This window comes from Cynocephalus volans, chromosome X (genome assembly GCF_027409185.1).
Source record: "Cynocephalus volans isolate mCynVol1 chromosome X, mCynVol1.pri, whole genome shotgun sequence".
Classification (NCBI taxonomy): domain Eukaryota; kingdom Metazoa; phylum Chordata; class Mammalia; order Dermoptera; family Cynocephalidae; genus Cynocephalus; species Cynocephalus volans.
The window spans coordinates 69,994,466-70,009,595 of NC_084478.1; the positions used below are offsets into that span (position 1 = coordinate 69,994,466).

General features: G+C 40.9%; 1 protein-coding gene across 1 annotated transcript; it reads left to right on the forward strand.

Moving 5' to 3' along the window:
- The first annotated feature begins 6,536 nt into the window (after positions 1-6,536).
- LOC134367539 (A-kinase anchor protein 4-like) lies at positions 6,537-14,813 on the forward strand. The gene is made up of 5 exons (XM_063084280.1): positions 6,537-6,632; positions 7,692-7,742; positions 8,255-8,356; positions 11,473-13,578; positions 14,658-14,813. The coding sequence occupies exons 1-5, from the start codon at positions 6,537-6,539 to the stop codon at positions 14,811-14,813; spliced, it is 2,511 nt and encodes an 836-aa protein (XP_062940350.1).
- The last annotated feature ends 317 nt before the right edge of the window (positions 14,814-15,130 follow it).

Here is a 15,130-nt window from a genome sequence, read left to right on the forward strand (position 1 = left end):
CCCTGACCTGCTAACCTTCTGGGGGATGGGGGGTTGATAGCATATGGCTTCCAGAGCCCTTGCTTTCGGAAAAGAAATTTATCTTGTTGGGAGATTTCAGGTGTCTTTGTCAGCCCGTCCTGTGACACAGACTATCTGCTAGAGGGAATGGGGGATTGCCAGGGAAATCTCTGGCACCAAATGGTCTACTTGTGAACTGATACAGCCACTTAGTTCTCCTCATTCCGATGCAATTCTAACCAGGCACACCAAGAATGACTTGTCATGTTTCTCCATTCTCCTCTGAGTCTACTCTTGGGGTTTCCTTTCTACTTCCCTGGCACTTCCTTCTCAGTCTCTTTCATTGAATACTCTTTCTCTGCCCATCTGATAAATGTTGGAGTACCCCAGGATCTATCCTCCCCTCACTGCTCTTTTCAACACCCCCAATCCCTAGCTGCACCCACTTTACAGAGGGTTGGAGGCAGGCCCAGGTGGGACATTACCAAAGGGAACTAGTGCTAGGGTTTGGTTCCTGAAAGACATCAAGAACCAGAGAAGGCAGAGGAAGGTGTGAGATGGAGTCCTCCCAATAGTACTTCTTTCCTGCGGTCCTGGAACTTTTAAAATGTAGATTTCCAGCCTGCCCCCACGCAGGAAAACTCTCAGTTCCTTAGTTTTGTGTTGCAACTAGACATGCATATTTTGAAAAATCTCCTGCAAGTGGTGTTCTATTAGCCCTTTTTATTTTGAAAAAATTAAAACCTACAGAAAAATTATAAGACTAGAACAATGAGTACCCATATACCTTCACCATCTGCCTTCACCAATTGTTAATATTTTGCCATCTTGTTTTATCTATCGAGCACACAACTGACTAAAATTGTGTATATATAATAATTATTGTATAAAATTATCATTATCTTGCTGGACCAATTGCAAGTTAGTGCAGACATCATGATATTTAACCCTAAATACTCCAGTGTGTATCTCCTAGGAACAAGGACATTCTTCCACAGACAATTCAGATTAATTTTTCTTAAATATCTCAATAATGGTCTCTATAGCTGTTCCCCTTTACTCTATCCAAGATCCATGCAACTGCATTTAGTTACCATATCTCTTTAGTGTCCTTTAATCTACAACAGTTCCCAGCCCCTTTTCTGGTCTTTTATAACATTGACATTTTTTAACAGTTCAGTCGTTTTGCAAAATATCCAAGAGACTTTGATCAGAGTCAAAGTTGAGAACAGCTTTAAAAGTACTTTAGTTTGGAGAGGTCATAACTAGTCAATGAACTGAAGGCCAAAATGGAGAGAGCACCATGGGTTAGGAACTGCGTGAAAACTGGAAGGAGGTAAGGAGTGAGGAAGGATGGTGGCTGGGCAGATTGCATGGCTTAAATATATAAGGTCACAGCTGCTATTTTTCCTATAGCTACAAACACCCAAATACACCCAACAGTGACTTCTTCAGTCTTCCAAACAGTCTCCTGCATCCCAGGCCCTTATACTGAACTGTCTACTGGACATAGAAATTTATTGAGCATCTAATAACACAGAATTAAATATAAGATAAAAAAATAACATAGGATTTAAATAATATTTACAACCCCCAGAATTTCTAAACATAGAAATGTATTTATTTATTATGTCAGGTACTGTTCTAAGCACATTATATGCATTAACTCATTTAATCTTCAGCACGGCAAACCCTCTAGGAGGCAGGAACTATGACTGTCCCTGTTTGAGGGGTGAAAAAATTAAAGCACAGAGGGTAGTTATTTGTTTGGGTTCAGACAGCTAGTAAGTGGTGGCATCAGAATTTGAACCCAGCAAGTTCAAAAGTGAAGCTCCAGAGCCTTCACCTTTTTAAAATTTATTTTTTAAATTATTATCCAGTAAAACTGACTTTTTTTCTCTTGGTTTGCAGTTCTATGAATTTTAACACATGTACAGATTCATGTAGGTGCCACAATGAACAGGACACAGAACAGTTCCATCACCTCCCAAAAACTCCCTCTGGTGCGTGTGTGTGTGTGTGTGTGTGTGTGTGTGTCCCACTTTTATTATCTTAATAGTTTTTTCAAGCCAAATACTAACTGAAAGCACACTTAAAGTGTTGATTTGTACTGTTTTTCACAAGTTTGTGTGAAAGAGATGTTTGGGTAGAATAAACAAGGTAAGAAAACGGATGAAGAAGGTTAGAAAAAAATGATAACCAAGGCTTATGTGTTTAACATCTCTATGTTTAGCTCTTAAAGACTAGCCTAAGTACAGACTATTTACACATATTCACACAGTACTTACAACGTATTTCTTATTTTGACTACTTGAATATCCCTTCTCCCCCACCTACCCCCCCCCCTCAGTACAGGTCAGTCTGAGAGCCTCAGCAGCTTAAGAGAAAGAAGAGACAGTGGATATGCTGTGACCTATGACTGAGCCATGTCTGCCTTGATTCTTTCCCTACATTTTCTTTATTGGTTTTGCATCCAAATGCTGCGCTTGTCTACTCCTGGTTAGCCTCCAGGATGACAGGATTGGAGTGCCATGGGACAGTGCTCTAATCATCCATAGCAGTTCTCTCTTTGTAATTTGGGGATTTGGTAAAATATTTTCCAGGCATAAATCATGGTCTTTCTCTTCTGGGCCAGGAGACATAAAAGTTTGTTTTTTGTTTTTTTGTTGTTGTTTTCTGTGATCTCTTAGGGATATATGTTCTGGTGCTTGAAGAATACATGGACATTTTCTGCCTTTGCTTCTTATTCCACAGAGATGATACAGACACAGGAGCTCCAACTTTGTCTTTAATCACAGAAGTTTCTTCTTGACAAAAGGGTGGTATAGGAAAAGCAGGTACCCTGTACTGTGAATTTCAGCTGATCACCATTAACAAAGACTCTCTTCTTGACCAAACTTAAGTCAGCGTTTTCTGAGCCGACTTCTCAACTAGGCCCTAACCTTGGCCCATATAAACTGCAACTTTCAGCACAAACAATTTCATCCACCTCTCCCTCCTCCTCCCCACTAAGACACTTGAAAAAACACTGATATACTTTCTATCAGCTCAAGGCCATGTCCATAGGATGATGACCACAGCCCCCTTAAAATGCTTGCCTGAGAAAGCTTAACACTGCCAAAAGAATTTACTGTTTGTTCCAGCCAAAACCTAACTACCGGCCCTGACTCCTTTTCCTTAGAACATGTACTTCAGAAAACTTACCATAACAAATCCTTCCTCTGTCCCTTTGAGATGTATCTTCTACAACTCAGGAGTGTCTTTCTGAAGAACCTGGGAGCCATCCCTTTGAAATATAATCAAGAAAGATAAGGCCCTGTTTCTCAGTCTCTGTGGGAGAGTAGGAGCCTAACTTTGATAAGCACCAGTTAGCAAACACAGAGCCCTAATAACATTGACCAATCTCACCCCCTTCCCCCCATGTCCCTCAGTATACCTTTAGCATACCCCACCTTTTGTTTCAGTGGAGTTGAGCTCTGCTCATCGCAAGTCTCTCTCTCCTACTGCAGTGACCTGAATAAAATCTGTCTTGCCACCTTTAACAAATGTCGGCCTCTGTTTCTCTTTGACATTATGAGCTAACACGTTCAAAATTGTACAGCAGGGTTAACACATGCAATCGCAGAGGTAACATGAGAGAAGAAATGGAGGTAGAACCAAGAATATGAAACGATTATCTAGGAGATCATCTCAACTGATTTTTAATTCAGATGCATTTATTCACATACCTGAAGTTAAAGTGGAGACATACAGAGAAAGGACAAGGAAAGACAAGATGAGACTTGGCACAGTGAGAGCCACTTGGCTGTGGGCCAATGTTTCCAAACTGGGGCTAAACTGAAGGCCTCTCAAAGTATAACACAGTGGCCAATAATTAATTCAGCACTGGCCAGAATGTAAAAGAATGAGTGGGGCTTAAGTCTTTTCATGGCTTGAGGAGTCTGTGAAAGGCTGACCCTGTACCAACTGGATCAGACATTCTGTGGCCTACTTATGTCTCATGGTGAAGGTCAGAGCTTGCTGGACCACTTAAATTACCTAGAATCCTAAGAATAGAGCCCCACACTTTGCTATCACTGTTCTCTATAGAAACAGTAATGTCACGGAGTAGAATTTCTGGTACCAGCTGGCACTTGAGGTTTAGAAAAGTATGGAGGGTTGAGGAAAGATGCAACATGTTGAGGCAGACAAAGAGTCATCACAGCATCCAAACTGAGAAGAAAAAATCATTCAAAGGTCCTACGTAATAATCTACTCTGATACTTATAATGGTAGGGACATCTTCTGTCTTTCACTAGCTAAAGAGATGTCTTAATGGTGAGGTGAAACCACAGAACTGTTAAGGAAGCCTACAACTTTCTATGTTCACAATTTTATTTGGGATATCCAGAAAAGACTTTGGTCAACATTTCTCTGTTTCTAAATAAATCCAGATATCTCTTGCCACAACAGTCTGATTCTCTAGTGAGAAACTCAAAGAGAAATAACCTATCATGTGAAAATTAATAGTTTTATTCACAAAAACTGGTGGTAATTCTGTATGTGAAAACTACAGATCTCCACCAAACTGCTAACTAATATAATTAGATTGGTCTGGAGGTCTAGCAAGAAAAGGAAGAGAAGGGAAATCTTGAGGAGTCATGAGCTGAAGAAAGTGTGAAAGAAATATGTGTTTTATCCTAGAGATAACATAAAAAGTTTGCCCTGCAGCAGAAAACCTGATGTGCTTTTAATGTGAAAAGGCGCTGAGTTTGCCAGTGTGCCATACCTTTGCTCAGCTTGCTGTAGTTTCAGGCATTGTGACCCACCAAACCGCATTGTCATACTTCAGGGTCATAGCCAGCAGGGATGTGTCTGGCCCATCATTCTGGTCCAGCAGCTGACGGGGGTGGCAGCCAGCTGCAGGTGCCCAAGAACTTGGCACTGCCCAGTTCCATCGAAAGGGGCACATCTCCCTTCAGGGTGGCACATTTTCAGCCAAAAGTTGAAAAGAACGTTATCAAGGTAATGAGTTCATAATTTTTATTTTTTACAGTTTTTTAGGACTTGAACTGAGGCTGGATCCAAATGACATGAGGGACCTCTATGCCTCTCCTTTTTTTTCTAGGCCAATGTTTTCTAGGTCTTGAAAAAAAGGAAAGAAACTCCCTCTTCTGAGGGTGTGTGTGTGGGGGGGGCTTTTCCTATAATTTTTCAAGGTTTCATAGAGATTCTTGAAGGGTAAGCCCAAAAATATCTTGGGAGTGGGGGTGGCAGGGATGGTAAAGAGTAGGAAAGTAGTATTATCATGTGAAAGGATAGCTGCTATAAAAATGTTGTGGGGAGAAATAAGAGGGAGAGAGAGTGAGAGGGAGAAGGGAGGGAGAGAGGGAGGGAGGGAAGAGAAGGGAGAGAGGTGAGGGAGGAAGCGAGAGGGAGGAAGGGAGAGAAGAGAATGAGACTATTTTGGAGGGCTAGAGGAAAAAGGAGGTCTAAATTTTGAAAGAGGCTTGGGGAAAATATATATATAGGGTAAAAAGGAATTCAACAGCTCTTTAATACTTGGCAAAAAGGATTTCTCTTGATAAATTTTAAAAAGAAACCAAATTCAAGCCCCAGATACCAAAACAAGTCTACTGAGCTCTTAACTGTGTCTTGCGAGGATAAATCTGAGGTCTTTTTTTTAGCAAAAATCAATCACTGGCTTCTGCCATTTCCTTTTAGCTCCAGGCTGAGTTGGGAGGTTGTAGGGATGGGGGACAGGGGAAGGTTGTAGAAGTAAGTTGGCAGAGATTATTTTTTCTTTTCAAAATAAAATTGAACTTGATTCTATAGGATCAGGTCTGGTTTTCTCTCAGAGACTTGTGTCTTGGCATATTTATGGCTATTAGACTGAGTTTTCTCAGCATTCAATACCTTGTTCTATATGTTGGAATCTCATGTGTTGTTTTAACTAAAATGGCTGTTTATTTACGCTACTGGTATTACTTTAGTCTTTTCCAATAACCCTGAGTGACGTGTTACAGCTGTTTATCTAATTTCACTTTCTTCAATGTAATGAGACTCTGGTTGGACTAGAGTTAGATAGAATTAAGTTAGAGGGGGATGAGGTGAGCTTGATTCTTTGAAGGTGCCCGAAAGTAGGTAAAGAAATGTGGAGACAGGTGATATTTAGTTAATGAAGTTGGGTAGAAGTAAATCACTAAATGTAATCCCTACAGTCTCTAGACCTCTTTTTAAATTTGCTTCCCTGGTCCACCATTTTTCCTGACTGATGTTCTCCCAAGTCAGTATGATACTCCCATGGTTCCAAATACTTGGTGTGGGGAGTCTAAATTGAAGGAGACTATGGGTTTTGCTAAAAGATAATGATCCTGAGCATCAAGTTCAAACATTTCAGTGTCCTTCCCCACTACTCATCCTACCAGCTCCTAGCCTAAACCTATATAAAACACAGAGATGGGTTCAGGACCCTCTCCAGAGATTCTTATCCAAACTGACCCGGTTTCTAAAAACCCTATATAAGCATTTCAGATTTCTTTTATTTCTCTTTCCAGATGTCTGATGATATTGACTGGTTACGCAGCCGCAGGGGCGTGTGCAAGGTAGATCTCTACAGCCCAACAGGACAGAAAGATCAAGACCGGAAAGTGGTAAGATACAAAAGGACTCCTACCAAAAAATTAGAAAAAAATGCCATATGGGTATAGATATCCTGGGGCCCAAGATAAACTAACGCAAGGTGATACTGTGACTTCTCCTAGCAACCAAGCTCAGTAAAGTCTGTCATAGCCAACACACTCACGCATGATACAGGGATAAATGAAGGGTGGGGCAGGGTGAGGAGTGATGTAAGGGAGGTGGAGAGGGGAGGGCTAGGGAGGAGACAGGGGAGGGAAGAGTAGTGGTTACCTCATAACTAACCCCTATTCCTTAAGACCTAAGTCATAATAACGTCACCTAACTATCAGTAAGTTACACTGGGACCCTTCGGGAGTGCAAAATACTTCAAGCTCAGTTTCCCAAACCTCAAGTGATTTACATAATATTTCATATTTTTTATCATGCTCAAGTACCACTCATACTATTACTTACTTAATATGTGCTTTTGCAATGTTTTCAAAATCAACTTACGTTTTAAAAATCACCATCACCCTAAGCATTACCAATAATAGCACAGGTTTGGAGTTCTAGTATGTATTTTCCCCAATGCACAACAAAAATGCACTTATTAAACACAGAAATGATTATACATGTACCACCTAAAATTTTCTACATCATCAACAGTAAAAATATCACATTTTGAGAAGCACTAGTGTAGTAGAAAGCACCCTAAACTAGAAGCCAGGGAGACTGGATTCTAACACAAGCTTCAACTTTGGGTTTGTGTCACTTGGAAAAGCTGCTTCTCTTCTCTGTTTTCTCATTTACTACATGTAGGTACTGTACTTTGGGCCTCTATCTGACAGGTTGGTATTCTCATTTAAGAAACAGAGTAATGCTAAGATTCTGTCTGCTTAATACTCACAATATTAAGATTTACTCTGTACTTACTAAGTTCCAGGCACTCCGCTAAAAGCTTTGCATGCACTGTCTTGAATTAATCCCCATAAGAATCCTGTGAGGTAAGTGCTGTTGTTGTCATCTCCCAGAAAGAGAAATAATAGCCTTTTCTAGAGTTATTCTAAATTCATCCTCCTAATTTGATACAGATATGCTTTGTCGATGTGTCTACCCTGAATGTGGAAGATAAAGACTCCGAGGTGGGTATTCTCTGCTAAGAGTTGGAATGGGTGGGAAAATGCTGAGAAGGGTTATCAGTCAAGTATGAGGAAAGGGAAAAGCTGTGGCAGAGGGTGGAAAGCCATCATTCTCATGATCCCAGGATCCCTGGTTCCTAATTTACTGTCACTCTTGATATAAAGTCTCATTTTAGAAGCCACTTAAGTTGATGGTAGGGCTGAAAGAACTAAAACATGGAAGATAGCTGTCAGAAAAGTTCTTTAAAAAACCTGTCTAAAAGGATGATGACTAATGGAATATGGTCCTTGAGATTGATGATTTTGTAAACATCTTCGGAGGGGGAAGTAGTAATTGGTGGAGGGAACTTTGTCTTATTCTTCAAAGACTAGCTAGCATTACAAGCCTACCTCTCCTGCAGAAAGAAAAAGGATAATAGGAAACATGACATTCATGAAGTGGTAGCCTAGGGGGGTAGCTTGGAGAAATCTCAAAAAGCATCTGTTCATAAGAATCTCGCCCTTTAATTCCATAGGGTGCTGCTGGTTGCAGCTCAGAAGGTGACTTAAACCTGGAGACTCTGGAAGAAAAAGAGATTATCGTGATCAAGGACACTGAGAAGCAAGACCAGTCTAAGGTATACTTAGCCTCTGAGATTCTACCACTTCTAATTACAAAAGACCAATGTTCTTTTTTTAATTGAAGCACAATGGATTATACATATTTTAGGGGGTACAACATTGACTAACATCACCTGTACACAATGTGTGTTGATCAAATCAATATTATTAGCATGTTCATTATCACAAATAATAACCATACTTTATGCTAAGTCTGAGGACTCTGGTTCAGAGACGGTAAGAAAACTATGGTCAAACAGGCCCATTAGTTTGAACACTATGACATTCTAGAGAACACAGGCCTAAGTTCAGGGCCACAGTAAGTGCAACACCCAGTTATTTAATAATGGGACTAATCACAGAGGTTCAGAATGCCCTTTCCTGATTTTCAGGTACCTACTCCAATCAGAATTTTGCTATTTTTACCCTAACAAAGATGTGGGTGTATAAGCAAGATCTTTTGCAATGTTCTTTGCTGGCTTGTAATGGACTTGTGTGCCCTATATTGCCCAACATCCAACAGAAAAGAAGGAGGGATACGGAGCAGAGAAAATCCATAACAACCAAGAATTTGAGTGCCTAGTCTCCACTCTGTTGTCTAAGAGATTAGCCAGGCTGTTGGGTAACTTAAAGTTAGAAACAATTAGATTTGCACACTACTGTCTCATACATAATCCTCTTGTTTTTGTGTAAGTATCCCAAATTATATGTTAGGCTCCAGGTTTGGGAAGGGCATTGGAGCACACAACAAGTCACCCCCACATCCCTACAAGCCTGGAGTCGCTGGTATTGGGACAAGATATTTGGCTTTAGCACAAAAGAATCCAATATTTCTTGTTCTGTGTCCCTAGGCTAACAAGTAATAACCAAAACATCATTTCTGACCCCAGAGACCTTTATAGTGAGAGCAAGGAAAAAACGTTACATAACATTCTCCAAAGAGTTTTGGGTTTAGTTGGGGGTGGCCAACTCCATTTTGGAGTCTTAAGAAAAGCATAAATTATACCTGGTGTTTATTTTTAACAGAGCAGCCCATATTTCCTACACACAATGCAGATCTCCTTGATTGTAACTTAAGCCCATTTGTCAACCTGATCATGACCTCACACTTCCAGGAATTCAGTGAAAAGAGAAGAGAGGAAGCAAGGCGAGGGGCAAAGAGGGCAATGGTATTTACTGATGAATGCACACTGTGTACATAATACATATACACATACCCATACATGGGCATACACAGTCACAGACATAGATGTACACATATAAATTTATACAAAGTGACACGCACATCAGTATATACATTTACATACATTAACAAAAGATAATTTATACAAGTAATGATACACACAGGCCTGGCTACATGTGATTGAGGAACACATACAAGCATTGATATATCAAACTCAATATATTGATCTATTCATATACAAGGACTTACACACATATACAAAGATATACGAAGTCATATATAGAGTCTGATGCAGTGACATGTCAACATGTAGTATACATAAACACCCATCTTACACACAATGTATAAATATACACTCACATTAACACACTCTAGCCTTGATCAAAATACAGTGACTATATGGACTCAGGTATTGGCATACATACATATTAATATACATGTCTATGCAAAGACATGTATGGTCATACACAGTCATGCTGACACACACACATAGAAACTTACACAAAGTGATACACTTTCACAATCGTTTGTATGCATTGATACACACATTGACATGAATGCTGTGACATACCCACTCATGTATTCACACACATACTCAAATGCCAGGGTATGTGCAACACCGACACACACACTGTCAAGCATTGACATAGCATATAAGTATAGCATAAATTGGCACCCAATTCATTGATGTACACAGTCATTATACAATCACCTACTTACACATATCCATATTTTAACACACACATTCATTAATATTATAATAGATTAATCTATAATATATCAATAGATACTATATTAATATAATGTATCAATCTATTATAATATTAATGAATGTGTATGTTAATGTGTAAATTTCTGCTTTAATATACATAAATGAATTTATAGCTTCATGACACATACTAGTGAGTTTATATCATAAACATATACATAGACTACTCAAATTGACACTTGCTCATTTTTATAGTCAGAGACATACTGACATACACACTCATATTTTGACACATGCAAGTACAAATAGATATACTAGTATGCACATTTTGGCCTATACAGTAAATATATACAATGGGTAACAATGTCAAAATACATTATTACGCATGCTTACACATGGTCACACATACGCACACACATACACATACTGGCACATTTTCACACACTAACAATACAGACTGATACATTCTCACATCTGTTGAGATGTTCACACAAATGAATTCCTATGTCAATGTACATATACACACACAACAGTCACATTCACACATTGAAATAAACACACATACTCATATGGAACTGACAAGCATATTGATAACACCCGTGTATTAGTCTGTTTAGTGTTGCTATAACAGAAATACCTGAAACTGGGTAATTTATAAGGAAAAGACAATTATTTGGCTTATGATTCTGGGACAGCTGCATCTGGCATGGGCCTCAGGCTGCTTCTACTCATCGTGGAAAGCGGCAGGCAGCCAGTGGGTACAAGCAGATCACATGGTGAGAGAAAGCAAGAGAGAGAGAGAGAGAGAGGAGGTGCCAGGGTCTTTTAAACAACCAGCTCTCATGGGAAGGGAACTAATAGAGCGAGAACTCACTCATTACTCTCCCCACCTAGGCAGACCACTAATCCATTCATGAGGGATCCACCCCCATGACTCAAACAGTTTCCAACACTGTCACAATGGGGATCAAATTTCCACATGAGTTTTGGAGGGGATAACACATCCAAACTCCATCAACCTGTATATAGTTAAGTGTACAAATGTATATACTGTTAGCTTTCGTTGCTGCCACTTCTGCTTACATGTGTACTAATGGATATAATTGAATGTTATGTTCCCATGCCAATTCTAAAAGGTCAAGTCCCTAATCTATGCAATTTAGAAGATATATCTACGAAATGAAATAAGGGGAAAAGAAGTAGCCTACCCAAACTCTTATAGCTAGATGTTCTTTTTTCAGATGGAGGGATCTGTATGCCTTTTCAAACAAACTCCCTCTGATCCCATGAGTGTCCTCAATTGGCTTCTCAATGATCTCCAGAAGTATGCCTTGGGTTTCCAACACGCACTGAGCCCCTCAGCCTCTAGCTGTAAACATAAGATAGGAAACACAGATGGCGAATATCACAAAATACCCTCTGGGAACTGCTACAGTGTCTATGCCAATCAGCTGAACATGGATTATGTGGCCAACGGACCTCAAAGCCTACATCTAGAAATGACAGCAACCAAAAACACCAACAATAACCAAGGTCCTTCGACTCCTCCAGCCAAGTCTCCTAGCACCCAGAGGGCAGTTATCTCCCCTGAAGGAGAATGTTCCACGGATGACCTTTCCTTCTATGTCAACCGACTATCTTCTCTGGTAAACCAGATGGCCCGTAAGGAAATCAAGGAGAAGTTAGAAGGTGGAAGCAAATGCCTTCATCATTCAATCTATCCACCCCATGGGGACAAAGGAAAAAACAGCCCCCACAGTGCTGTGAGCAAGATTGCTTCTGAAATGGCCCATGATGCTGTGGAAGCGACCTCTGCAGAAATGAATGGCAATGGGGAGGAGTGTAGGGAAGGTGACCAGAGGACATTTCTGTATAGTGAATTATCCAACAAGAACAAGGGTGGAGACAAGCAGATGTGCCAGAGAGATAGCAAAGACTTTGCAGATTCTATCAGCAAAGGCCTCATGGTTTATGCAAATCAGGTAGCATCTGACATGATGGTTTCCGTTATGAAGACCTTGAAAGTGCACAGTTCTGGCAAGCCAATTCCAGCCTGTGTGGTCCTGAAGAGAGTGTTGTTAAAGCACACCAAGGAAATTGTGTCTGATTTGATTGATTCCTGCATGAAAAACTTGCATAATATTACTGGAGTCCTGATGACCGACTCAGATTTTGTCTCGGCTCTCAAGAGGAATCTGTTCAACCATGGAAAACAAAATGCTGCTGACATCACGGAGGCCATACTGAAGCGCCTGGTTAGTGCCCTTCTTGGCGAGAAGAAGGAGACTAAGTCTCAAAGTCTGTCATATGCATCTTTGAAAGCTGGGTCCCATGATCCTAAATGCAAGAACCAGAGTCTTGAATTCTCAGCCATGAAAGCTGAAATGAAGGGGAAGGACAAAGGCAAAACGAAGCCAGACCCATGCAAGTCATTAACCAGTGCTGAGAAAGTTGGTGAACACATTCTCAAGGAGAGCCTGACCATGTGGAACCAAAAGCAAGGAAACCAAGGTAAGATGACTACCAAAGCATGTACCAGTAAAGAAGAGAAAAGAGAGAAGATCAGCCCTTCCACAGATTCACTGGCCAAGGACCTAATTGTCTCTGCCCTTATGCTGATCCAGTACCATCTGACTCAGCAGGCCAAGGGCAAAGATACATGCAAAGAAGACTGTCCTGGTTCTACCATGGACTATTTGACTCAGAGTGCCCAGTATGAAAAGTGTGGAAGTGGCCAAAGTGCCAAAGCAATGTCAATGAAACATCTAGAAACTCACGGAGCTCCTGGACCATCCACCTCTCTAAAGGAAAATCAACAGCTGGACTCCGAGAAGCTGGATATGTCAAACATTGTTCTAACGCTGATTCAGAAACTGCTTAGTGAGAGCCCCTTCAACTGTGATGATCTATCTGAAGGTGAGAACAAGCGTTCTGAGAAGGCAAGCAAAGCAGCTTCTGTGTCCAAGAGATCTAACAGAGGGGAAGAACAATGCCAGGACAATCAAGAACTTGACTTTATCAGGGGGATGAAGCAAATGAGCTGGCAATTTATAGATCAGCTGGTAGAATCTGTGATGAAGCTGTGCCTTATCATGGCTAAGTATAGCAGCAATGGCGCAGCCCTTGCTGAATTGGAAGAACAAGCAAACTTGGCCAGATGTAGTCATGATGGTGAGATGTCACAGAACAATCAAGACTCTCCTGGGCCTGAAGTCATCGTCAATAATCAGTGTTCTACAAGTAACTTGCAGAAGCAGCTCCAGGCTGTCCTGCAGTGGATTGCAGCCTCCCAGTTTAATGTGCCCATGCTCTACTTCATGGGAGATGATGACGGACAACTGGAGAAGGTAAGGAATGCATCAAACCAAGAGTAGAAAGAGGGTTAGAATGGGCAGAGGCGGGGAGGCAGCCTTGTACTTAGAGCCTAAGATTGATCCAATTTCTTTTCAAGTCTATTCTGTACCATGTGCTTCATGAAATACTTTCACCTCATAAAAAGACACAGAAGTGCTGAACCACTAGCTAAGTGGGGCAGTGGACACCTCAAGGCCTGTGTATTTCCACCAAGAGGAGGAGATTGAGATTTGCTCATTTTATCAGTGACTGTTTCAACAAACTATTTGGTAAAACATTGGGGAGTGATTTTTTAGTCTTACGTTTTGAGTTTTAAGATCCCCAAAGGACTTTGGAGAGAAAAAAAAAGAAAAAGGGAGCTCCTCCCCTTTGAGGTAATAGAAGTGTCATGGACCCATTTTGTCTTTGGCCAGAAACAATTTAAAACTAGTCTCATTATGACTTCTATATTCCTCCCCAAAACTCACAGGTCCTACAAGTGCCCAGAAAGTGCCTGTCTCCTTAAATTTTATGCCCTCAGTGCCTCACTTGCCTCACCCTCGTCCTGCTCCTCAGATCCCATGAAGGCCAGCATTATTCATACACATACACACATTCTCTGTGTGTGTGTGTGTCACACACACACACACACACACACCATAGCTGCATTTCTTACATTAGATGGGTTCCAGAGAAACCAAATACTTAACCAAATTATTTTCAGTCCAGGAGATGAACCCAGGTAATCTCCTAACCCTCAATCTCATACTTTCTTAGGGAGGCGGGGGTAATGTCTACCCCAAACCTTGACTAGCACAGAATAACCGAAAGGTCCAGCATCTGGTGAGAAGTATTTAATGAACACAGTTGGTTTCAGAGTTTGTTTTTAAAGCTCAAAAGCAAAGTACCTTTGGCATTTTGATAATGTCATTAGAGAAGATTCAAGGAAAAAGGAAAGCTATGTCAACAGCCTCCTTCCAGATCTTTAATCCTAGAATCATAGGAGTGAGGGCTGTGGGGTGTTCACTTTGTCCAGCGGGTCCTTCCTCCAAAAAGCACCAGGTGACTCAAGCTAGCTCTGCTCTCTCCACAGCTTCCTGACGTTTCAGCTAAGGCAGCAGAGAAGGGGTACAGTGTGGGAGACCTTCTTCAAGAGGTCATGAAGTTTGCCAAGGAACGACAACTGGATGAAGCCGTGGGAAACATGGCTAGAAAACAACTTCTAGACTGGCTGCTCACTAACCTGTGAGCTAACAACTCCTTTGACTCCTCTCCATCCTACTCCCCCCAGCAGCATTCCATCCCAGCTGGAGCCCCCTCACCATCAGGCCAGTGAACTGCACAATGCATGATTGTATTTCCTAATACATCTGAGCAGTTACACTGTGCCAGTACAGGGTGTCCGACAAGCTGGGCTAGAAAATGAATTAAAAAAATTTAAAAAAAAAAAGAAGTGTCATTATTTTCTTGACAGATTTATCTGAGGCAAGGGACGGAATAGATCCAATTCCCAGGACTGGTGATACAGTGTTGGATTCGTGTCCAGATCTCATTCTGGGTTATTTT